Source organism: Nansenia antarctica (genome assembly GCF_963989245.1).
Source record: "Nansenia antarctica genome assembly, chromosome: 6".
Lineage (NCBI taxonomy): Eukaryota > Metazoa > Chordata > Actinopteri > Argentiniformes > Microstomatidae > Nansenia > Nansenia antarctica.
In genome coordinates, this window is record NC_137676.1 from 63090242 (window position 1) to 63117741 (window position 27500).

A 27500-nucleotide genomic window follows, 5' to 3' on the forward strand; every position below is an offset into this window, starting at 1 on the left:
GTTGTAAACAGGGGTGGCTCTAACAGAGCATTCCCCAATCCAGTTATATCAGATCAGTGATAAGGACAGATTTATATTAATAATGTTGGAACAGTTGCTATGCAACAACATGGCTAAGGTGTGAACTTTGACCCGAGAACAGTACATGGTGTGATGAAGGGTGGGCTCTGAAATCAGTGATATCAGAGTTTATCTAAGTCCTCCTCCTCCTCCTACCTCCTCATGCAGTCCAAGGCTCGTACGAAGTAATCCTTGTTGAGTTGATGCTCGTCTCTCAGCAGGGCGCACTGCTCCAGCGTTACAGACATGGACGTTCTGTCTTTGGCACTTTTACAGCTGGTGAATCTGATGCCGTTCAGCCTCCGGCAGATCTGAAGCGAGGGAGAGAGAGAGAGAGAGAATGAGAGAGAGAGAGAGAGAGAGAAATAGACTGATTAACTCAGGCTGCATAGTTCTTGAAGATAGCGTGGAGGGGAGGACTAATTACCATTGCTCTCTGAACACCAAACAGTAACATAACGATATACATAGAACACAATCTGGTTTGCTTTGATCCTTTTCTTTACTATCTTCAACTGTGCACTGTTGTGAACATTGCCTTTGCTGGGTCTCAGATCTGTACATGCATTTTTAGCCGTCTCCTTTGATTAGCATTGTCAAACCAGGGGGGTATTCCATCAATGTCACTAAAGGAAAATCCAGGTTTATTTGGATAAGTCTCACAAGACATGTGGCGGCACGTGTCTCTGCGTGTCTTGCAGACATTTCTGCTTGGATGTCAGCCCACCACCTCAAGCTCAACCTTAACAAGACTGAGCTGCCCTTCCTCCCTGGGAAAGCCTGCCCTCTCTCTAAGATTTCTCCATCACAGTCGAACATCACAGTGACAGTGTGCTCCTGTACATTCTTTCTCTACAACATCTGAAGGATACGTCCTTTCCTCATGAGAGAAGCAGCACAACTCTTGGTCCAAACACTTGTGTGTTGATGTCCCGCCTTGACTACTGCAACACACTCTTGGCTGGGCTCCCTGCCTCCTCCATCAGACCTCTGCAGTGCATCAAGAATGCTGCTGCCCATCTGGTCCCCAGATTATCCCATCACTCCCCCCCCCTCACACCCTTCACTGGCTCCTGTTAGAAGCTCGCATCAGATTCAAGACCCTCGCCTACCGGGCAGCTCCTCCCTACTTATGGTCTGAGGAGGACTGTCAAGGAGGCTAAGCGCTGTTATAAGGACAAGGTGGAAGCAGACTTTAATGCTGGTGACTCTGCCCGAGTGTGGAAGGGTCTTCGGACTATAACTGACATTAAAAATAAGCCCCGCATGGTGTGTAATGACCACTCTCCCTGGCTGAGGAATTAAATGTTTTTTATGCAAGGTTTGAAATAAATGGTGGAAATGTTAGCGCAATGGTTTTAGCTGATGGTGGGTCTAGTGCCGCAAACAGGGACCCTCCTTTTATAATAAGTGAGAGTGATGTGAGGAGGGTGTTCATGGGGGTAAACGGGAGGAAAGCTGCAGGTCCTGACCAGATTCCTGGAAGGGTCCTAAAATCCTGTGCCATCCAGATATCCCCTGTTTACACTGACATTTTTAATACATCTCTTGCCTATGCTGCAGTCCCACTGTGTTTTAAGCGGTCTATCATTGTCCCAGTGCCCAAAAACAATAATCCATCTTGCCTGAATGATTACCGCCCAGTGGCACTGACCTCAGTGGTCATGAAATGTTTTGAGAGGCTAGTGAAGCCGCACATTTGCTCCTCGCTGCCCAGCTCGTTTGACCCCCTCCAGTTCGCATACAAACCCAATAGGTCTAGGGATGCCGCCATCACCAACCTCCTGCACACCTGTCTTACCCATCTGGACAAGGGGAGGGGGAACTATGTGAGGATGCTGTTCATTGACTATAGTTCAGCGTTCAATACCATAGTCCCCCTCAACCTGGCAGCAAAGATGAAGTCATTGGGGCTCAACACTCTTTTATGTGATTGGGTCCTGGACTTCCTCACCGGCTGCCCACAGGTAGTGAGGGTGGGCGGTGGCGTCACCTCCAGCACACGGACCCTCAACACCGGCGCCCCCCAGGGGAGAGTCCTGAGCCCGCTGCTCTACAACATCTACACTCATGACTGTGTGGCCTCTGACAGCTCAACCACCATCATCAAGTTCGCTGACGACACAGAAGTGCTCGGTCTGATCTCTGATAACAACGAGCAGGCTTACCGTAGCCAGGTAGCAGACCTAGCACTGTGGTGTCAGTCTAACAATCTGTCCTTGAATGTTACCATAGCAAAGGAGATGGTGGTTGACTTCAGGAGGAAGAAGGGCAGCGGGTATACCCCATTGGGTATAAGGCTCAAAAATAGTTTCCTATGTTCCTTGTTCTCACCGTTCCTGCAAGCCACAGTATCTCCACATTCTTCCTCTTCTTCGTCACTACATTCTGCCCAAGGGTTTCAAGTAATTCCTTCAAGTCTGTCTGCGTTTGAAAACAGGGTAAACCTAAAAGTAGAGCAGATGAGAGTCGGATATTGTCGATATTTCTCCGATGCCAATTATGTATCGGAACAACAACAACATGGAGGCAGCCATCTGCCTTCTTCAGGGTTATACAAAAAAACAACAACGCTATATCTGTAGAATATTATTGTGATGACCATGTGATGTCTGTTTCATATTAAGAGTTTATGTTTGTACTGATGGAACTGTTGTATGTTTGTACTGATGATTGAGAAATGAGAGGTTACTACTGTATGTTTTTAAATAACTGGGGGGTTGTATCTGGGAGCTGCTCACAGAGACAGATTTGATTGTATCAAGGGAATTTTGGAAGTACTGCACGGAATATTTGTGTGTGGGGTCATTGAATGACGACACATTGTCTCTATGATTTACACAAAATAAGAGAGCAGGGGAGTGGAACACTATGATTAGCATTTTCAAACCTATGTTCCACTATGTTCCCAGAATAGACATACATTTCACATAAGTTTAAATAAACAGAGCGCAGATTTGTCTGTGGTAGCCAAGCGTAAACATGGATATCATAGTGAAACAAGGCATATACAGTAATAATACATGGACATTGATCTTATTGATGTTTCAACTGATCATACTGATATACATGTGTTTTTGGATTGGATGCTGCATGAGTCAGTGGATGGACTTACATTCCAGTGGCACCTTGTCGCTTAATGATTTGTAATAACCGTCTAAAACCTCAAAGTTTCTCTGGTTAATCCTCTCCTGCAGTGAAATGTCTCCAAACCTGTGTAAGAAAAAAACAGAATCTGAGATGGGCTTTGTCACAGTAAAGTGATCCGTCTGGAACAGTACTAAGCGTGTTATCAGCGGAACTAATACCGGGCTATAGGCTTCCGTCCAAAAAGGACTGATTAGTGTGGATTAGCCTCTAGTCTTGCATTCTGTCTCCTGGCAAATCAATCATGTCTCAAATATCACAAGCGTTGAAACTTCTGTCATCAAGAAACATAGCGATAAATGAGTTTAACGAGTAAAAGTTGGGGCTAACGACTTATTAATGTGTGAAACATGCACAAATAAGCATCAGAGGAGGAATTTGCTCTGCATTGAGTAAAACAGCTCTGTCTTGGGGGTGTGTGTGTGTGTGTGTGAGTGTGTGTGTACCTCTCGGCTATTGTCTGCTGCTCGTTGATTCCCACGTTAAAGAGAACCGGGAACACCTGCAGCGGCTTGCCCTCTCTCATCTCCTCTGGCAGCGCCAGGAATGCTTGCCGCGGTAACGGCACTTCAACAGTGTAATGGTCACTGGATGCATGGATGGAGGGAGAAAGACCGAAAGAAAGAAAGAAAGAAAGAAAGAGGGTAAATAGGATTTGATATAGTTGGAAATCAATCCTTATACCGTACACCAGGCTCATATCATATGTTTAAAACGACGCCGAAAAGACATCGCAGGCCTGGACAGGAGCTGGATGGCGTGCAGAGGTAATACAGTAAGCGGTATACGGTACGCTACAGCTGGGACTTGATTGATGTAGCGTCCCGTTTTTTCGCCACTCTCCCGAGGTATGCACTTCATCACATGGATTTAAAAGCATAGGGATTGCCTAAGCATGGGCACTTGAACCGATCTCAGTTATCAAGTCGGCATGCCAGTGTTTTTCCCCAGATGACGAGGAATGAGGAAATTCGTAACGCCTCCCCCACATCCTCACACACTTTGACAGATGCACCATTGAGAGCATCCTGTCCAGCTGCATTACCACTTGATGTGGCGATCAAAAAGCCCCACAGAGAGTGCTCATATTAAATATTATTTACGTTTGATGTTAGATTACGTTTTTAGACTTTAGAATTATTAGTAGACTGTATTATTGTTGATGTTGTGATTTGGTCCCATTTGAATCCTTGCAGGAGCAAGACTTGGCAAAAACTTTATTTTTGTGGGTGTGCTTGGCATCATGGTTTTGTATTGCACAATTTGTATTGACTTTGCAGGGATCGTTGACGTTGCAGTGATGGGCTGTCTTGAGAGTCTTAGGACACGTCTTAGGACATGAATCACCTAAATGAATCACCTAAATGTGACAGTGTACGGTAATGGGAGTAGATCATTAACCAGAAGAGAGTGACGCACCATGGAATTTGGAACTGCCCTGGTCACCGCACACATGCACATACTTACGCACCGTATCCATATTATTCACATACAATCCCACAGTCACTGGTGGTGAAAAGCACCCTGGGTAAGAGAGGGCTCACCGTCTGCCGCTGACCACGGGCTGCAGGTCCCCAGGGTGGTCCGTCCTGGCCTCAGTGATCTTGAACGCCACCCGCTGCAGGTCAGAGATGCCCACCTCCATGTCCTCCAGCATGCCAATCTCCTCGCCTGCACCGAGACAGCACACACAGGGTCAGCTAGAGGTCACGCCTGACCGCACAGGAGGTTTTTAAAAAAGCTATTGAATAATTAATTAATAATTAATTTAATAACGCCTGTTGACCGTTTGGTCTGACCTCGCCAGCTCATCTGGTGCACAGGTTGCAATTTTTCAACCATGCCATCGGTCCTGTGGTCGTGGAAGCCCAGCCCACCCATTGACCTGGGCGAGTTCATTGGAATGTCCCTCTCTCCCCCTAACCTCCTTAAGGTTATGTTATACAAGTGTTAAACAACCAGGATAACCTCATCAAACCTTCAGCAAGGATCAAAAAGGACAACAAAGAACACAAAACAACAACTCGGTCAGAGAGTTTTGTTGTGTCATTCATAAATGCTGAGGGCTCTTAAACTGTTCTCAGAACGTACCTCTTTTGAGGAAGTAGGTCAGCTTTCACTGTCAACAGTTTTATCTGAGTATCTTGTGTAACCAAACAGTTCCCCATAGCGGCAGATATGCTGCAGCCACAAACGCAAGATGTCTTGCACGTTAGGCTTCTGCAAAGTGCACAGTCATTTAGTTCACTATGCAAACTAAGTCTGTGGTCCACTGTGGCTCAGTTGGTAGAGTATGGCACCAACAATGCAGGTTCAATTCCCGCTGGGACCATATATACTGGCATCGGAGCAAGATCGGCAGCTCTCCCTCTCTCTCTACCTTGTATCCCATCACCACTTCCTGTGCCTAGAAACCTGTCGTCTCGCAACCCTATCCGACTCTCATCTCCACTACTTTCAGGTTGACCCTTTTTTCAAATGCAGACGGACTTGAAGGAATTACTTGAAACCCTCGGGCAGAATGAGGTGATATATGAAAAATGGATGCACTCACTGCAATGTAAGTCGCTTTGGTTGAAAGCGCCAGCTAAATGGCGTATATAAAGGAAATGTATGTGAGAAATAACTAACATCCATCACCAAGTGTCTACTGTAGGAGCAACTAGTGGTCTGAGGCTAGGGGTTGTCTTCAGTCAACACCAGGAGCTATTATACACAAGTGACCTTTGACCCTGTTACTCACTGTAGGTACTGAGCAGGCTCTCGAACTGTGCCACCAGGCCCACTAGATGGAGCTGTTGCAGGAATCCCTTGTCCTCCATCCCCGCGTACAGCCTCATGACGAAACCACAGGCCAGGGCAGCCAGCTACACGCACACGAGCACACGCACACGCACGCACACACACACACACGCGCACGCACGCACACACACACACACGTGCACACACACACACACACACACACACACACACACACACACACACACACACACACACACACACACACACACAGGTGGTCCAAAGAGCAGCACACAATTAGCACATCATTAATTCACATTATGATCCCGAGCAGGGCAAAGGGCATGACTCATACACATGACTCAACAGTTTCTATCCATGGGCCATCCGAACACTGAACAATAGACATAAGACATAAGACATAGACATAAATGTTCATAAATGTTCATCTTCAGGTGTGAAAAGTGCAATAGAAATGTGCAATAATTCTATTCTAAGTGCCTATTTATACATTATATATTTTTACAGTATTATTACAGTATTATAACGCCACTCTCATGTCTTTTAGCTTGCTTTTATAGTTGTTTTTATTTTCTTAAGATTGTTGTTTTTATTTGCACTTATGACACCACGGACCTCATTGTCTCTTAGCTTGTTTTATAGCATTTTTCGCTTTTTAATTTGTCTAGTGTGTAATATTTGTTGTTTTTCTTTTTTTGCACCTTCAGAAGAACCACTACAATTTCATTGTATAGGCAACTGTACAAGGACATTAAAGTCTATTCTATTCTATTCTATATGAGAATTCACTCATAAAAAACAACAACAACAAAGACACAACAAATGCCAAGAGTCAGCCATAATATGCTATGCCTTTGTTAGCCATAATGTGCACTGCATATGCAACCAATCACACTAACTAATCCTATTTTATTATCAAATATGATGTATTTAGACAGTAGCATCCTCTGGATCCTATTATGTCTGGTTGAGTTTTGTCTTTAAAGAGTGACAGATAGACAGTTAGAAACTATAAATGCATGCACAGTACTCAGGGCTTGACATTAAGCTTTATCAGGTACTTGTCCTTCGGACAAGTGAACTTATCTTTTACTTGGGGGTAGTGGTGGTCTAGTGGATAGTGAGTTGGACTTGGGATCGGAAGGTTGTGAGTTCAAATCCCGCCTGAAGCCACACCACTACTAGTGTGCCCTTGGGTAAGGCACTTAGCCCTCAGTTACTCCAGGGGGAATGTCCCTGTAATTCGTAATTGTAAGTCGCTTTGAATAAAAGCGTCTGCTAAATGGCAAAATTAAATTAAAATTACTTGTCCGAGAGCTCAAGTTACTTGTCCAAATATGATGACGCGCGTGTGTGCGTCTGTCTACTAACACACTACAAGCCAGTAATACATTACATTCCAATTCCAACAATTACTGTGGATATACATAACGTTAACGTTCGATTTCAAAGTTTAAAGTAAAGGGGTCATGCCAGCATTCATGTTTTGATTCAAAGGCATGATTTGCCAGATTCTCTAGGCATGATTGTTTAAATTTGTTGTTATTTATTGAAGTTGAATTGGAAAATGGTTTTGGAATTTGAAATTATAATCAATATTCACAATTAATTAGTTGTGTTCTTATTGTTGATAATCCAATGTAACAATTTGCCCGACATAGTGTAACAATTTACCCGCTGATGGGGCAAATATGTCACAAATGCACACTGTCTATTTAACGGTCTACAGTCTGTACTGAAATAAGATATGAAGATATAATCAATACAAAATATGTTCCCAAGACTTCCTTCTTTCATTTGTTATGACATTTATACCATTGTGATGTATTGTGCCCAGCAAATGTTAAGACATTGTGTGACAATATACCCCACGCTCCCCTACTCAGCGGACATAGATTGTTTGACAAGGCAGCATACATTGACAAGGCAACTAGATTGACAAGGCAGCTACATTGTCAAGGCAGTTACATTGACAAGGCAGCATACATTGTCAAGGCAGTTACATTGACAAGGCAGCATACATTGACAAGGCAGCTACATTGACAAGGCAGCATACATTGACAAGGCAGCATACATTGACAAGGCAGCATACATTGACAAGGCAGCATACATTGACAAGGCAGCTTCATTGACAAGGCAGCCACATTGACAAGGCAGCTACATTGACAAGGCAGCATACATTGACAAGGAATTATTTATTTTACTCTTTGTTTTAACTTGTCCGTTGGACAACTGCAGGAGGAAGTCCACTTGTCCGAACATAAAATGTACTTGTCTCAGACAAGCGAGCAAGCCTTAATGTTGAGCCCTGGTACTGATCATCTATATCACTCTTTATGTGTGTGTGTGTGTGTTTCTTTGTGTGTGTGTGAGTGTGTTTGTGTGTGTGTGTTTCTTTGTGTGTGTGTGAGTGTGAGTGTGTTTCTTTGTGTGTGTGCTCGTGTGTGTGTGTGTGTGTGTTTTTTGGTGTGTGTGCTCGTGCTCGTGTGTGTTTTGCCTTACCGCTTGGCTGAAGACCACGTCCCTCCTCTGTCTGAGGAACAGGCCCTGGGGGATGCTACACACAGCCTCCTGCAGCAGCACAAAGGTCATGGCCCTGGTGGCCCGCTCCACCACCTCCGCCACGCACTCCTTCAGCCTCACCACCAGGGGGCACAGCTGCTCCCTCCAGTCACCTGGGGGGGACAAGGGCGACACGCACACACAGGCACGTTGACACATTTGGGACCAACGGAACAGCCGCAAAAGTGCAAACTCCAACCAAGTCCAAGCGATCCAATGCGTATTCAACACTCTCTCACATACTCCTAGGATTACTTCAAATCGGGTTTCAACTCTCAAGTTTAACACAAAAAGTAACAGTCTTCTCACCATGATGCTGTCGCCCCCTACAGGGGAGATCTGAATAATACAACAATCTATCAGTCTATCGAGCTCATTTCCTGTCAGTGTCTGGGGCATCTCAAGGAAACGAGCATAGCCGCATCACGGAGGGATAACATTCCGTCCTGTAGCTAACATTCCCTCACAAAAAAGCTGAAAGAGTCTGCAGAGAGACACTTAGTGGAACGGAGGGTGGTTGGGCACTTACCCAAGGAGGAGGCTTTTCCTTTGCTTGCTGCACAGCTTTCCTTGAAAAATGCAGAGCAAAGAAATGCCTGCTCCTCGGGTGTGTACCCAAACACTCTCCACTCCGCTAAGTGTCTCTCTGCAGACTTTTTGGGTCTGTGCCGCAGTTCAACTGAAACATGTTTTTTGGGGGGTTTTGTGAGGGGAATTTTGGGTACAGGGCTCTACTACACACAACTCTGGACTCTTTTTCACACTAATGAGCCGAATTGGGATTCCAAGGACAATGTGAAAAGACAGATATATCAGAGGCAGCACAGTCTGTTTCTGGTTTGCCTAGTACCGTGCACTTCCATATTGATGACGTGCTACGAATAAAGTTGGATTGATTGATTGACTGATTGACAAATGCAAAAGTTCATACGCATCAGTGTCTTGGAAGCAGCCATTGCTGGGTCCAAACAAGTTGTGACTAATCAGCCAAAAAACTAAACACAGCATCAATGGTTGATGCAGCAGTAGGGGAGGTGTGATGTCGTGAGCTTAGAATGATACGGTTCTATCTCCGTTTAGGGCAGTTCAGAGATATTGAGCTTCAAAGTTTTTACATTCCATTATGTTCTGTGAGGAGGAACCTTAGTATTTTATGAATTACTAACTAAAAAATGTCAACATTTTAAAAATAACACCACACAGGCATTAATAAACACCTAATGGATCAGATTATGTAAAAAACTCAATTTTGACAAAAATGGAGATAGAACCTTATAATTCTAACATCACGATGTGGCAGCTACACCCAAAACTGAAGAGTTTTTTTTCTTCTGTTGAGTCGAGACATTCACTGGCAACTGAATCACATGGCGTAGAGAGATTTGATGATATTCTTCATTCCAATCCATGCATTACAATGAGCCCGTCCTCTGATTTATCTACCTCCAACTACTGTCCTCTGATGTCCCGTGTACTAAAGGTGAAGTGTTTGTGTTTGGGCAGAACTGTGGAGGAGGGAACTTTAGCTCATTCCGTGCTGAGGGTGAATAAAGATGAACACATTTTCAACATTCTAGAGTGCCACGGGTGACTTTATTCACCAAAAATGCAGAAATGTTGATGCTTCATTTTGTAGCCAATCAAAGTATTGTTACTAGGTAAAAACACCACATAAAACACTTAGGTGTTGTGTTTGAAATCATGAACGCACGACACACTCGTTGCATTATAGTTCACTGTAGCTTGATTGAACGACGACTGCCAGAACACAGCAATCCATCACAGATATATACAGATCAGGACAGAGAAATCCATCACAGATATACGGGTATCATCGTTCAGACATAACACCACGATACAGAACAATCGAACACTGATGCGTCACTGTTAACCCAATGTGCAGACATAACACTTGGCACTCTAGAATGTTGCAGAGTGTTCCGGAATCCTTTGTCAGTTAAACTGACCACCACAAGTCTGAATGAAGTACTGCATTGATAACTTAATGCCACTAGAGGGCAGTATTGCCCATTGAAAAACTGGGGCAGCTTGGATCAGCATGCCTTCGGTGTCGAGACATTCCAATTCTGTGTCCATGCGTTGGTGTTCTGAACACAATGGTGAACAACTTTAATTGTTTTCTACGCACGCTCGCACACACTCACACACACACACACACACACACACACACACACACACACACACACACACACACACACACACACACACACACACACACACACATACACACACACACTACAAATTAAAGCCTGGCACTCAACACCCGGCTTGTCCTTGTCAAGGAATTCAGGTCTTATCTTGTTGTGCAAATATATCCCCTGTTTATGGAAAATAGAAAAAGGCAAGGGGAAAAATCCTTGAACTGTCAACCCCTCCACAGCCCACCTGTCCAAACAGCCTAACTCCCACAATGCCTTGTCAACAGGAGCCTTGGCTGAGCCTATCATGGCCCCCAGTCTGACTATCGCCACGCAGATAAAACCCCCTCATTATTCCCGCCATTGTTTTTATTTAGACAGGCAGATGACCACTTGTTCTCTCTCCGCTCTCCGTCTTCATATAAAAGCAGAGAGTCTTAGCTTATCTCACTAAATGTGTACACACAGCACTGCGGAGGGGCCCACACTTGGCTCCCACACACATACACACACACGCACACACACACACATACATACACACACACACACACACACACACACACACACGCACACGCACACACACACACACACAGAGAGATCTGCCCGGGAGCCAGTTGGCAGCGAGGGAGACAGGCGGCAGGACGGCCACTCGTCTGGGCGCAGGCCTGAGAGGATTTGATTGGACGCAGGGGGATGTTGGGAGGATCTGATTGGACGCAGGGGGATGTTGGGCGGCTCTCGAACTGATAAGGACAGGATGTGAATAACAGTCACATCGCCCCCCCAAACCCCCTTTATTCCCGGAATTCTGAGAAACGGTACGGTGTGGGGTGATATAACTGGTTTCTAATGATAACGTGAGTAGAGTTGTGTGTGGCGGTCTGATCTTTAATAATCTGATGCGTGACTGAGACCTACTGTACTTATCATACTGTACTTGATCATGTCATAACTGTACATATCCTACTATGTATACACTATCATGTCTTTGCACTATATCACTATTTGCACTTCTGGTTAGATGCTAAACTGCATTCTGTTGTTTGGTACTTGAATAGTTAGTTAGGTAGTTGAATCTCATCTAATCTAATCTAAAAGATGACCATCTTCTGCCCTGTTGTTGTTGCCATGCAGAGGTAGATTGATCTTGCACCTCTGGTCGGTCATATAGGGGCTGTATAATACTCTACTGCAATGGTACACAATCCTAAACCCAGAGCACCGCAGTGGGTCCAGGGTTTATGTCCCAGCCACTGATTTTCAAAATCATGATGAGCTAAATCAGGTTCGTCGATGGTAAGATCAGAAAAACAACAACAACAACAACAACAACAACAACAACAACAACAGACCTGTGGAACTGTGACTCTCCAGGATGAGGATGAAGGATCCCGATATTGGGCGTTACTCATTGAGTTGGTGTGTTGGGTGACTGGATCATCCATGTATCGGCGTCATTTTTCGAGTTGTGTTCCAGGCATTGCTTGAGTAACTTGTACATCTATATCTGACTCATCTAGTGAGGTTTCGATAAACTGACATCTCATGGTGATGTTTAAAAAAAAAAAAACATTTACTCCATGGACCTCGTTACAGTCTCTCTGGTCTAACAGTGTTCCTCTTACCAGGGTTGTGGGAGGTGATGACATCAGCCAGTGTCTGGTCAGGGATTGGTTCCTGGTTGTTGTTGTCCTGCCCCTGCAGCTTGTCCACCATGGCGATGACACAGTTGAGATTCTTCGCCACGTTGGCCCACACTCTGTCCTAGAGGAGCCAAACACACCAGTCAGTACCTACTAGATAAAACCATGTGTCTATGTGTGTGTGTGTGGGTGTGTGTTGGTGGCTGTGAGTACAGTAAGGGTGTGTTTGTGAGTGTGTGTGTGTGTGTGTGTGTGTGTGTGTGTGTGAACCGGTTTCAGGGTGTGTGTGTGTGTGTGTGTGGGCGTCTGTGTGTATGTCTGTGTTTGTGTGTGTGTGGGCGTCTGTGTGTATGTCTGTGGGTGGGTGGGTGTGTGTTTGTGGCTGTGAGTACAGTAAGGGTGTGTTTGTGAGTGTGTGTGTGTGTGTTTGTGTGTGTGTGGGCGTCTGTGTGTATGTCTGTGTGTATGTCTGTGGGTGGGTGGGTGTGTGTTGGTGGCTGTGAGTACAGTAAGGGTGTGTTTGTGAGTGTGTGTGTGTGTGTGTGTGTGTGTGTGTGTGTGTGTGTGTGTGTGTGTGTGTGAACCGGTTTCATAGACAAGGCTTAAGCCTAGTCCTGGACACAATCACACCTTCAATGTAAAATCTCCATTGAAGATGGTTTTTAGTCTGGAATGAGGCTGAAGCCTTGTGAAACTGTCCCATTATGTGATCGATAATTCCAGACATTTTTAAATATTTAATCAATAACCAACCTTGGGGGAGAGTATGATATCTTAGGTTAGAGTGTGATTGGATGTTCAGTGAACTTGCCAGAGTTCTGGCTGTCAAATTTGTTTGTTTAAGGATTCCCTTAATTCTCACACACACACACACACACACACACACACACACACACACACACACACACACACACACCTCTCTCTCACAGCTCCAAACGTGAGTAATTAGGCTGCCCATGTCCAAGTGTGTCTATGTGTATTGCTTTAGACTTTAGGTTTTGAACTCCACACAAAGGCATTGAGTTGTTTGGTGCCTGATTACTAGGATTATTGTGTGTGATGCTGGCTAAGCTTTTGATCATCAACCGTTAATTGGTTATAATCAAATAAAATGTTTAAGTCCATAAAGACAGACAGCAACTTTCTAAGCTTGACATGCCAGGCTTACCCAACAGTACATTGGCAAATCTAACCATCACTAAGGGGAAGGAAGGAGGGAAAGAACCACACACACACACACACACACACACACACACACACACACACACACAGAAGATGACGTATAGCAAACAGCAAGACTTGCCCATTCCTCCTCGTCGTACTCCTTGTGGTGAGGTATGGAGTCCTGCCCATCCTCCCTGGGGGGCGCCTGGGGGGACCCCTCGATGTTGTTACACACCATAGGACTGTCCGTGGCCCGCTGGCCTGGACTGCGGCCTTGGATCTGGTCCGGGTCCCGGCTCCCCTGGCCCTGGCCGGGGCTCTGGTGAGCCTGGTGGTTCTGGCCTGGTTGGGTCTGGCCCGGTTGGGTCTGGTTGGGTCCCTGGTGGCTCCTGGTGACGTAGCCGGGCCGGGCAGCATGGAGGGCCAGCAGGGCGCTCTTCACCAGCTCCTCTTTGAGCGAGTGTACAAACTGCTCCGTCTGCGGAAAAAAACAGAGGGGGAGAGATGATGAAGTGAGTGAGAGAGAGAGAGAGTTACAGAGAGAGAGAGAGAGAGAGAGAGGGGGGGGTTATGACAAGGGTGAAAGTAAGAGAGAGAAGAAAGATCAAATACAGCAAAGGATCTCACCGTTACCTCAGCAGCCAGTGCCCGACGACAACACAAACAATGACAACAAACAATTCAATTACTCCACAGTGAACGTGCTCAATCTTCCCAGTTCCTCTGCGTCTCCTTTGATCTCTCGTTCATTCTTCTCTCTCTCTCTTACTTTCACCCTTGTTATAACCCCTCTCTGTCTATTTTTCTCTCTCTCTCTCATTCTCCCATCTATACCCCCAATCCCTGTCATGCTCTCTCTCTCTGTCTCTCTCTGCAACTCTCTCTCTCTCTCTCTCTCTCTCTCTCTCTCTCACTGCAACTCTCTCTCTATCTCTCTCTGTAACTCTCTCACTCACTTCATCATCTCCTTTTGTATTGCTGAAGCTGATGCGAGCCCAGGCGCCGGGGAAAAAGAATAGGCCCGATAAGGGCTCTCAAGAATAATTGAGTTAGCATTGCAATAAGCATTTCAATAACCACTGCAAAGCGCACACTAATGAAACACGTGGACTTAGCTTCCTTGAAGGAGAGAACCAATGAACGAACTAACTCGGCTGGAGTGGCCGTGGCTCAGGAGGTAGAGCTGATGTCTAATGATCGCAAGGTCGGCGGTTCGGCGGTTCGAGCTAGCCACGTGTCGAGGTGTCCTTTGCCAAGACACTGAACCCCAAATTGCTCCCAATGAGCCGGCTGGTGCCCTCTATGGTAGCTCACCGCCATCGGTGTGTGAATGTGTGAATGAGAGGCCATTGTAAAGCACTTTGGAATAAGGTGCTATATAAGTGCAGTCCATTTAACTCACTAACGTGCGCACAGGCAAGCGCCGCATACTGGTACAGTACTTGACGCTGACAGCCTTGTCCTCTTTCCATACTCACATCTGTTTAACCTTCAAAATACCGTAAGTGCAGCTGTCCACAACCGTTACAACAATGGTTGTCAACTCTAAACTAGTAATGTTTATTCTTAAGTCAGTTCATTTGTCTTCTTATTTCTCTTAATAAGCATACTGTATTATGGCAGCATGATAAAAATGGTATATTCCCCTATTCAGGAGGTGAGAGTCCAGATGAGCTCACATCAAAAACTAAAACAAAAGAAACAGGAAGTGAACAGGCACAAAAAAGGACATTATTATTAAATAATACAGGAAAATACAAAACAATTAACCAAATGTTCATGTCACGATGACTCTGTGGTTGGACAGCTGCACTTAAAGTAAGAAGGATAAACATTACCTCAGGTCATAAGAAAAAAAACCTGTGATAAAATGCATCACATCTCTACAAGCATAGAGGAAACACAGGGAGTTTTCTTGTGACCTGAGTTAATGTTTAACCTTCTTACTTAACACATAAACAAAGAGTTCATGTTCCTTTCAGTATCACTTTTCATGGTACCAGGAAATGGAAGACAAAAAAGAAGAAGCTTCCCTCAGTTCCTGCCACCCCTTTTCTGCACAGCAGCTGTGGTTTCAATATCGCTCCCACAAGGTAGGTTTTATACAAATATACTGTGTACAACATTTACATTTAGACTTGTCAGCAGTTTAGATTGTCTTACGGTCATATCTGGACAGAGAGAATATAGAGAAAATGTGTTGTTAACACATTTGCTAGTTAGTCTGAGCCAAACATCCAATTGAGGAACAACCTTGTATGCTTTCTTTCAGAAATGACGGTGACTCAGATGGATAGTCTGTGTTTGACTTTTCTGCTCCTCCTCCACAGAGCTGGCTCTTGTAATGTTTCCTCATTCTTTATTTATGTGTATCTGTGTGTGTGTGTGTGTGTGTGTGTGTGTGTGTGTGTGTGTGCGTGCGTGCATGCGTGTATGACAATTTGCTCTCCACATTCTTCTTACAGACTTTCTCTCTGTCTATCAATCTTTAGTGAACTTTCAGGTTCTCGATCCCACTTATGCCGTTGTTGAGGCTAAACCTGGTGATGACATCATTCTGCCCTGTTACCTCAAATCCAACAGCAGTGCTGAGGACATGAGAGTGGAGTGGTTAAGACTCAATCTCTTAGACCCTCTTGTCCATCTCTACCAAGATGGCAGAGATAACCATGAAAATCAGAATCCCTCATACAGGGGAAGAACATCATTAGTTCAAGAGGAATTGAGAAGAGGCAACACCTCCTTGAAACTGACCGCCGTAAAAGGCACTGATGATGGAATTTACCAATGCCTTATAAGTTCGAAGAGCTGGTTTGACGATTCCACAATCAAAGTCTGCGTTAAAGGTACAGTTTATTCTACTGTAAATGCAACAGCATTATTGCTGACATGAACTATGTTGTACAGTATACAGTATTTTCTATTTTAATAATATATAGTACCAGTTAAAAGTTTGAACACACTTTCCCATGAATGGGAAAGTGTGTCCAAACCGTTGACTAGTACTGTATATATCTATAATTTCATACAATAACGTCATGCAACATAATCAGTACAAGGGCATGTTGTAGATGCCTAACGATTTTGATGTTTCAGGTGCAAGGGTTCCAATAACAGGTCTAGGGGTTCCAAGAACGGAAGAGTTGAGAGTTTCAGCTGCGAGTTTTGTCAGAGAGGGGAGTTCCGGTCTTCCCAAAGGCAAATTAATTGGATTTTTCATCATTGGTTTGCTCATTGCAGCAGGAGGTGAAGGAGATTTTACGTTTTAAACAACCTTTTATGATAAGCATGTTAAACCTAAACAAAAAAATCCTTTAAAATCCTTACAGTACAACACTTTTAGGATGATTCCACTGGTGACTATTGTTTGTGTTTTAATTCAGCAGCATTATATATGGGTCTCAGCAAAATAAACCTGGGTGAGTAGAGTTTTAGGGCATAGTCCCTTGGCCCGATTCAGGTCACTGAACACTCTCTGTTGTAACAGCAAGATGTCATACCAGAGTAGCAGACAGAGCACATACTGTAGCATTTCCAGTATTTCCACACTGATCACATGATCTCGTTTTCTCTATTACAGGAAAGGGATCCGAATCCACCAAGGGAGAGATTGACATGGACAGCCTCCCTGACCAACCGTATGGGCCTGTGAAAAGTTGCGCAACTTGTGACAAGATTACGGATTCCACAAAGTGGCATCAGCTAGCGCCTGAGGTCACCACCCTAGCCGGGGTCCCACTGTATAGCATACGGTCTCCCGGAGGACATCACGAGTGCAAAGTCTCTGGACTGCGCTGGGCGTGCAGGAGCGACGTCAGCCTAACGTATAACTTTCAGTCCTGGGAGCCCTACAGGGCGATGCTTCAAAACACGCAGTACACGCAAGGCGGACCGTTGCTGGACATTACGATCATCGAAGGGAAACTGGAGGAGGTGCACCTGCCACACTACGTGTGTTTAGGGCACAATCCCTTCCCTCAAATGGCGTTTGTTCATATAGCGGACTGCGGCATGTCAGTGGAGGACGCGCACGAAGTCACACGCCACCACGTCAAGGTTCTCCGTCCGTCCTTCTCCCTCACGGGCGCCGTCCTGAGCTCCGAGTCGCAATGTAAAGTGCACTGTGACGTGCTGCTCTACCGGGCCGCCGCGGCCTTCCTCACGCTTCATGTCTACCTGCTGCCCTGCGATCCCGCGTTTGCGCTGGAAGTGAAGGAACAGGAGAAGTCCGAAGGATCCCGGAGGATCATGAAGCCGAGGCCAGCGAAGCCCCAGTGGTTGAACGGCTTTTTCAGTCTCGGGACGTCCTGCGCCTCCGCCGAGATCGGACCTGACGAAATCATGCTGACAGACGTCAACCCTCCGAACTATGTCGAGGTGTTTCTAGAAGACGCCGAGGTCGACATTAAAATCGAACTCAGAAGTAAACAGGAGATGGAGATCGTCTGGGCCCACACCGTACGGAAAGCTGAATACAGAGACCGAACCGTGCACCATCAACTAGACGTCCAGTTTGTGGATAAGTACAGGGTAGAACTCATCCAAAGGGTTCAGGATGTTGTGCTTCAACAAATACTAGACCACCTATATGCATTGAAAATGGTCAGCGACACTGAGATATCCAATATCAATGCTGAACGGACCTCCCAGAGCAAGATTAGAAAACTATATGAATCGTTAGATTCAAACGGACCTAAGGTGAAGACTGCTGTATACAACATACTCCGGGTACAGAATCCCCATCTGGTAGAAGACCTGGAAGAAAACAAGATCACATCTAGATGATTGTGTTCTAGCTGGCCACACTCTGAATGCTTGCAAAGACTTTTCCAGCAATTCTGTCCTATCACACAGGTAAACAATACAGAAACATGGGGTTTCGCTTTAGTTATAGACTACTATACTAAGTATAGGCTATTTTTTCTTGCAATGACTGATGGATAGATGAGTCACTTAGGCAAATGTATTTGTTGCAAGTCGCTTTGGATAAAGGCATCTGCTAAATGCCAAAAACGTAATGTAAATGTAAGTTGTAATAGACAGAGAGACAGTTTAGCTATGTGACTGCCCTTAAAAGTTGAGGGTGACATTTTAACCCCCTATTCCACCTCCAGGTCCCTTTGGTCATCTAGCTTAGGGCTCCTGGCTGTCCTGAGATCAAGGCTCAAAATCAGGGGTAACCGTGCCTTTGCTGTCGCAGCCCCTAGACTGTGGAATAGCATCCCCCTCTCTGTTAGATCTGCCCCTTCCATTGACTCTTTTAAATCCCGACTTGAAACGTATTTGTATTCTTTAGCGTTTCCTTAAAGTGCTTTTTAAAAATATTTTATTTGTTGTTCTTGTTTGTACTTTTATGTGTGTCTTTGTGCTTGCGTTGTTATGATTGTGTATTGTGATTGTGTATTGCCTTTTATTCTGATCTTAATCCATGGTCTTTGGCACTTTGGTCCATGGTCCATGGCACTTTGGCATCCATGGCACTTTGGTCAGCAAAAGTTGTTTTAAATTAGTTTTATAAATAAACTTGACTTGACTCAACAGTTTTATTATTATGGCGTAAGTATGAGAACATATAGCAGCATCAGGTGCATCTTAATGTCCTTTTATATTGTATGTAGTGTTTTGATTTTGTTTTTGCATACATGTGTACAGATGATGTAATGTGTTTCCAATAAACATTATGTACAGAGTTGGTATTATTTTTATAGGAACATAATGATTGTGCCTCTTAATGTGATCCACAATGGTCCAGAATGTCATTTTTAGAATATGGATTTTTTAATGTAATATCAGTTGATGCATCATTGTGTAGATTGTATACGCTTAAATAAAGTAACTATTTATTTGTATCAATCTATCTATCTATCTATCTATCTATCTATCTATCTATCTATCTATCTATCTATCTATCTACACTGAACAGAAATATAAACGCAACACTTTCATTTTTGCTCCAGTTTTTCACAAGTTGAAATCAAAGATCTAAGACTTTTTCTCTGTACACAAAAGGCCTATTTCTCCGAAATTTTGTTCACAAATTTGTTTAAATCTGTGTTAGTGAGTACTTATCCTTTGCCGAGATAATCCATCTACCTTACAGGTGTGGCATATCAAGATACTGATTAGACAGCATGATTATTGCACAGGTGTGCCTTAGGCTGGTCACAATAAAAGGCCACTCTAAAATGTGCAGTTTTATCATGCAGCACAATGGCACAGATGTTGCAAGTTTTGAGGGAGCGCGCAATTGGCATGCTGACTGCAGGAATGTCCACCAGAGCTGTTGCCTTTGAATTGAATGTTCATTTCTCTACCATAAGCCGTCTCCAAAGTCGTTTCAGAGAATTTTTGTCTATCTTTTGTTTATCTATCAATCAGACAGAGAGGTGTGAAAACAAGAGGTATTGTGTTTCTGAAACTATAATTCTGTAATAAATATGTGACACAGTCTGAGCATTTGGTCCACATGTCGGCAACCAATCAAAATGTTCAGACTTGTGAGAATCACAACACAAACTCTCTAGTCAAGCCAAAATACTGCAACAAAATGGATTGGGTAATCCCCACTGCTACCTAGTTAACTATAACACTACTTTACATTGTTAGCAGGCTCACAAAACAAGCTGTGTTACTTGACTAGCGATGTGTCATTGATTTTCAACAATGCGGAAATGTTTTCCAATTTTTCTAAAGAAAAGTCTGATCATTACATCAGATCACGCGTCTCCCGGTATCTCCTCTACGCTCTTGAGATTGTGCTGGGAGACACAGAAAACCTTCTTGCGACGGCATGTATGGATGTGCCATCCCATCCTGGAGGAGCTGGACTACCTGTGCAACCTGACTGGGCTGCAGGTACCGCCTCATGCTACCAGTAGTGACACGGGCACTAGCAAATTGCAAAACTACAGAAAAATCAGTCAGGAAGGATAAGGAAGGAGAATGGTCTGTGGCCACCACCTGCAAAACCATTTCCTTTTTGGGGGTCGTCTTGCTGTTGCCTCTCCTATCCACCTGTTGTCGCTTTCATTTGCACCAAAGCAGGTGAAATTGATTTAGTTTACGCTTCCTAACTGGACAGATCGATATCCTAGAAGCTTAATTGACTTGGTGTTATACTGAGATGATTAAGTGTTCCCTTAATTTTTTGTGAGCAGAGTATTTCTGTTAATTTGGTATCCACATCATAAAGCCACCAACACATTAATCAAACAAATATGTAAATGAAGGGTGAAATAAAAGTGTTCATACAAAGGACTGATGTTGTAAAGCGCTGTCTTTCTTTTGTAGTCCTTGTACAATCAATAATGGTATTAGAACACTGCAGTTCTAACACAGATTGAAGGCCTGAATGCGCCTGTTGCGATTGCATTTCATTCAAACACATTAATTGCATTCTTTCATATCATAGTTTAATTATGAATTGTATTATTCTGCGCAATTCATTCTGTGACTGCAAGCAAGAATGAATTAAAATAAACTCTAATTCAAACATAGATATAAATGAGTTTTATTACTGTAAGTCAATTACCTGAATGCTATAGGCTCTCGTTATGAATATATGAAGTCATTTAGATGTATATTTTTGCAGTACAGAGCTTGTGAGAACACTTGCATATTGCAAACAGAAGGACATTTTTAGGCGCACACACATAGAAAGATGTTCACCACCACGCCCACATAACCCCACGTCACCCTCAATCAATTCAAAAGTCTGCAAAACCCCAATGGGGGTGGGCCCCTTCAAATGTCAATCCATATTCAAATTGAACTCTGCTTATCTTTCCGATGTTAATTTGCAATCTACGAGGACATTTATTATTCATGGGCTTTACTGGGGGGGGGGGGGGGGCCTGAACAAAGCAGCTGGCAGTATTTCACACACCCAAGTTATATTTGCTTTCCTCAACCGCCGGGTCAAGGGACCAATCTATTTGACGGTGCATTGACGTCCCTGAGTCTCTTGTAATCTCATGATAACTCACAATAGCTTGCAGTCCCCTGGATTAGTCTTTAACAAACGTCGCCTCTGTTGTTCTCAAAAGGCTTTCGAAACAAGGGCTTCCAACTCCGGTCCTGCAGAGTTTCTGGGTGTGTTTTTGCACTAGCAGAATGGACTGACTTATTACAAATGGACTGACTTATATAGCGCCTTATTCCAAAGCGCTTTACAATGGCCTCTCATTCACCCATTCACACACACACACATTCACACCAATGGCGGCAAGCTACCATGCAAGGCGCCGGCCCCGCTCATTGGGAGCAATTTGGGGTTCAGTGTCTTGCCCAAGGACACTTCGACATGTGGCCAGCCGGGGCTCGAACCGCTGATCTGCCAACCTTGCGGTCATTAGACGCCGACTCTACCTCCTGCGCCACAGCCGCAGAGGTCAATAGGCTTCTCTTTTTTTCTTCTTCAGCCTAGCGCAAACACACCAGCTTCTAATAAATCATCCTGGTCTTCTTCAGTCTGAACCGTGATCGGTGGAATCAAGGTGTGTTGGAGCTGGAATGGAAAACAAAGCCTATAGGTCCTGTGGTTCCTATGGTAACGACATGGGAGACACCTGTTGTACCAGTTCCAATCTAAAACAACAGACGCCTGACCCGATGTAGGCCTCCATTATTCCTGGGGATGGGGATGAATTCCACTGTCTGGCTTTATAAAGTATGTGCGGTACACACACTATAAGGTATGTGTGGTACATCTGACCCAGATCTCTACGTAGGTCTCTGTTGCAAGAGTTTCGCTCTTGCTAGATTCGTTATTCGTGATTCTAGAAGTACACAGCAATGCAATTGTCCCCTTCGTGTGAGAACTTCCCTACACCTCACACTTGTTCTCACCTACACACTTTGAAGCCCTCGGTTCTTTGTAGAGCACAGCTCTTGTCGTCCTGTTTACTCCTAGTACATCTGCTGTTGTGATCTGATCTCGACTGAGGAAAAGTGCAAGTCAGAGAGGAACAACTACTAACTATGCACTCATACAGAGAAGTGAGAGAGAGAGAGGCGGTGGTTGGGGTGTTATGTTTGATCTAAAAAACTAGAACATCGCAAGGTTATGCCCACCGCTGGTTTGGGGAGGATGAGAGGAGTCGTTGTAACCACTTTGAAGGTGATTTTAAATGAGCTTTTCATGTAGGAGTAGAAGGAGGGATGCAGGGAAGTACTGGCCTAAATTGATTATATAGTGATTGAATTCAGTACATCACAAAAGCTACAAGGGAGGCTGGGATGGTGCATTCCACTCATCACGGTCACTGCCAGCATCATCATCATCATCATCATCACCATCATCTTCATCATCATCATCAACTCTACCGCCATCATCATCATCATCACGGTCGCTGCCATCATCATCATCATCATCTCTACCACCATTGTCATCATCATCACCTCTACCACCAGTCATCATCATCACCTCTACCGCCATCATCATCATCATCAACACTGCTACTGGCATCATCATCACTATCATCGTCATCATCATCATCACCTCTACCGCCATCATCACCATCATCATCATCACCATCATCATCATCATCATCATCATCATCTCTTCATATCTCCAGTAGTACAGTGGCACAAGCAGCAGTAAGTTACATCTAACAGTGCCTGACACTGTCCCTTTTATTCTTGTAGTTCTTGTCTCCTTAACAACTGGTTCAGGGACAGGTCCGGTCTGTTTTGGGACTAGAAAATCTGAACATGATTGGAGGAGCTGATCTGGGATCAGTAGGGTAAGGCCAGTTTAGACTACCAAATTGGAACCGTGGTTGAAAGAGCTGATCTGAGATCAGTATGGCAAGGCAAGATTCAGTGAGTAATCCCCACTGCTACCTAGTTAACTACAACACTATTTTACATTGTTAGCAGCCTCACAAAACAAGCTGTGTTAGTTGATTAGCGAGAGTGTCATTGATTTTCAACAACGTTGAAATGTGTTTACATTTTTCTAAAGAAAAGTCTGAACATTAAATCGGATGACGACTTGCGGACCAATTGACAGGCCGTGTCACATATCCACTTTGCCACCACCACTACTACTCAAACTCTAGCTGTTTCTCATCTCTGTCTTTGCCTCTGTATGACACACTGAGTGAGTGTGTGTGTGTATCTGTGCATGTGTGTGTGTGTGTGTGTGTGTGTGTGCGCGCATGTGTGTGTCTGTGCTTTCATTTGGGCTTCTCCACTCTCTCTCTCTCTCTCTCTCTCTCTCTCTCTCTCTCTCTCTCTCTCTCTCTCTCTCTCTCTCTCTCTCTCTCTCTCTCTCTCTCTCTCTCTCTCTCTCTCTCTCTCTCTCTCTCTCTCTCTCTCTCTCTCTCTCTCTCTCTCTCTCTCTCTCTCTCTCTCTCTCTCTCTCTCTCTCTCTCTCTCTCTCTCTCTCTCTCTCTCTCTCTCTCTCTCTCTCTCTCTCTCTCACTCTTTTCTCCAGAAAGGACTCTACACAGCCGTGTGGACACAGACAGGAGTCCAGTATGGGAGTGAGCATGCGTGTGTGCGTGCATGTGTGTGTGCATGTGGGTGTGTGGGTGTGTTGAATTTAATTGCTTCTGGGTCAGACCTTGGAAACGCTGGTGCTGTGGTATTGAATGTGTGATATTGCGGCTTATGGATTTTCAATAGGTGCTAGACGAGCTACTTAGGGCGATAGGAAAAGTCTTGCTTAATGCAACATTACACACACACGCACACACACACACACACACACACACACACACTCTCTACACATCTCTCAACAACACTCATCACACTGTATTCAAACAGAAAACACCCGTGAAAAAAACTCAAACACATTGAATATTCACTGCACAAGCTGGCCACAAACAGTCCTAGTCCCACTCTCTCACACAAACACAAACACACACACACACACACACACACACCCCACCCTCCCACCCACAGGATGAGATTTTAATCAGTGAACAGCGATGCCAGACCGGCCCAGTGCTGACCAGGCCATTAGTTGGTTGGTTAGTTCATCCCTGCCCTGCGTGTCTAATCAAGGATGAGAAGGGTGGGGGTGGTGGTGGTGGTGGTGGTGGTGGGGGATAGGGGGTTGAGAGGTGGTGCGGATGGTGTCAGAACGAATGTACCAATTAAATAGCCTGATTGGCCTCAATTCCACTGCGGCAAAAAAAAAAACACTCTCACCCTCCTCCAGAGCAGATTGCAATCTGACAGCACCAGATGTAATTAATTAATTACTGTGATGAACCTCGCCTCCGCTGTTCGCTTTTGTTGGTGTTGGCATTTATAACTGAGTTATGGACAGGCGTCTGACAAGAGAGACTGATGGACGGGGGTATTTTTTTTTTACCATTTCAGCGCGGACAGGGTGGTCGGGCGGGGGTTCATTTGTGAGGGTTTCAAATTGTTTTTTCTTTTTTTTCTTTAATATGTTTTCAGGGCATTTCCGCTGAGATAGAGACAGTAGAGATTGACAGGAAGAATGAGTGAGAAAGAGGGGGGATGATGTGCAGGATAGGTCGATGGCCAGAATCGAACGAGGGATCCTGCGATGATACGGTACGCACCGTTGTGTGCTACACCACTTACGCGCCCCCTTCAAATGGTCTTTTAAGGCCTCTTGGAAGATTGGCCAAGATTAACATATGCTTATAAACAACAAACAAATTGCTTAGAGTTGATGAGGCGTTGATGCAATGTTACGGTAGCGTTAATTGACACAACGTTCTGGTAACATTGTCCCTGACAGGACTGCCGCGCCCTCTGTGTTAACCTACCCTGGGTCTGGCTGCGCGACAGATGCTATGGAGGCGGGCAGGTCAGATGCCTTTATTGCTGCCAAACATAATCAGCATGAAAACACTGTAGAAACAACAATAATATACTGTAGAAGACAAAATCCAAGTTCACACACATCGATCACCTGCAAAGCTCCACAAATAGTTCACCTACAGCTCTGGGGGTACAAAAGGGGTGTGTGGTTGGTGGTGGGGGGGGGGGGGGGGGTTTGGGGTGAGGACCACAGAGTACAGACCCAGAAGGTGGCACTCAGCCCAGCCCCTTCACCTGGGTAGTCACTCGATGATCATGCAACAAAAGACCAGAATAGGCTATACCATCAGCCAAGCAAATAATTAAGGTATTTTTCATTTCCTTGAGTCTGAGGGTTATGGATCTGTTTTTTGGGGTGAGTTAAGTAGTGGTGGTGGTGGGGGGGGGGGGGACTAGGCCTCACCTTTTCAGCCAGGGCCTTGAGTGCGTCCCTCAGTCCCGGGGCGGAGCACTGCTGGGCGGCCTGGAGCAGCTGGTCAGCCAAGCTGGAGATGAGGGGCTGGAGCTGGCCCACTGTGCTGAGCACCTCCTGGGCCTTGGCTGTGTGCTCCGGGGAGTAGTAGATACACTGGTACGCCGTGCTGAAGCTAGGATGGGGGAGGGAGAGGGGGAGGGGAGAGAGAAAGAAAGAGAGGGTATTGATAGGGGAGGGGGTGGGAGGGGAGGGAGGGAGAGAGAGAGAGTGGGTATTGATAGGGGAGGGGGTGGGAGGGGAGGGAGAGGGGGAGGGGAGAGAAAGAGTGGGTATTGATATTATTCTCTCTTCTGTAATCAAAACTAAGCATGAACCATCGACTACATGGAGTCTGAATAGATCTTTTGTCTTTGTTAAAACTACCATGAATCAATCAAGGACCCCAATTGAAATAAGCCAGTGGCTTTCTTGGGTTTTTATCCTGTTAGTTGACCTTGTATGTAATATGTACTTTCATGTACCTACTTCTGCAAATCTTCTAATAAAGTTTTCAATCAATCAATCAATGAAACACAACATTTGTATAGCAGGCTGGCCATCAAGCAATCATGCAGTATACAAATAAAGTTGTTTTAGAAGGAGTAAATATGGTATAGGTATAATGTATATCTTACCTGACCATATACTCTACAGCAACATTATGGATTAGCAGGATTATGTAGCCTATTTTTGCTTTTGCCCACTACTGTTTTTGCACATTGCACATATACTGTACATATTGTATTGATTACCATTGCCCCTGCTCTGCACATATCTACTGCATATATCTTACTGTACATATCTCGCCCTTGTCTGTACATAACTCACTGTACATAATATATTATCCTTGCCGAATGCATTTCGTTGTCTCTGTATTTGTACTATGCCAATGACAACTAAATTGAATCTGAATCTATTTCACCTTTACCAACCTGAACAGGATTATTTCACATTTACCAGCAAGAACAGGAGTATGTTCGACACCTCCCACGGACTGCAGAGCTATAATCTAGAGGATCAATGACACTGTGGACAGACCCTAAGGCTCCCCTGGGTTATTTAGATCAAATCAATGAGCACCTACGGAGTATCCAATGTCTGATGTGTTTCAGCTCCTTTCCCTTCTGATCAGTAACCAAACTGTGATATGCTCACGTGTCGTTGGAAGGGCAGAACATTGCAAGTAGAGACAATTATTTAGCCAATTTACAACTGTAATGGGCCATCGATCTGTTCGAGGCGGGATAATCACACATAGTCCGGTGTTAAACCCCTTTAGGTCTATAGATTAGGAGCATAATATGGTGGCAGGTGCGCTCTCTCTGGACACTGTATGCTAAAGACATAATTTGGGAGCTGAGAATCCAATACAATTGTCTTTTCAATAGATTATACACATTGATTTTTGAAGAATATAGCTTTAGTCAACAGCTGTGCTGCTGTTTTGCTGTAAACTGGATCCAAGTTTGTGGTTTTTAAAAGCTGTATAAAATTGTCTTGCTGAAAAAATGTCCATGCTTCCAATGCTCCCCTCGGTGTCACCTGTCAAATTTAATAGCTGATGTCTCAATGTCATAAAAAAAAGTCTCTGCCATGAATAATTTAATTCAAATTCATTTCCAGGGAAACATTTAATTTCAGACTAAACACCTTTTGTCAGTTTGTGAATTTGGGGCCCATCAGTCCCAATCAAACACTCTCCTTGAGTAAAGTTTCATTGACTTCCCAGTGACTTCACAGTGGACA

The 27500-nt window shown here is 44.6% G+C and overlaps 1 protein-coding gene across 1 annotated transcript in view; it reads right to left on the reverse strand.

Moving 5' to 3' along the window:
* Positions 1-27500, reverse strand: part of inpp4b (inositol polyphosphate-4-phosphatase type II B) — a gene marked incomplete at both ends in the record, with an annotated part of 154329 nt that overhangs the window by 2331 nt on the left and 124498 nt on the right. Inside the window, 10 exons of the mRNA XM_080534748.1 lie at positions 217-371; positions 2395-2507; positions 3176-3273; positions 3654-3794; positions 4752-4878; positions 5951-6074; positions 8470-8642; positions 12314-12452; positions 13635-13973; positions 25704-25887. Coding sequence (XP_080390874.1) covers positions 217-371; positions 2395-2507; positions 3176-3273; positions 3654-3794; positions 4752-4878; positions 5951-6074; positions 8470-8642; positions 12314-12452; positions 13635-13973; positions 25704-25887 — 1593 coding nt within the window. The remainder of the gene's footprint in view (positions 1-216; positions 372-2394; positions 2508-3175; positions 3274-3653; positions 3795-4751; positions 4879-5950; positions 6075-8469; positions 8643-12313; positions 12453-13634; positions 13974-25703; positions 25888-27500) is intronic.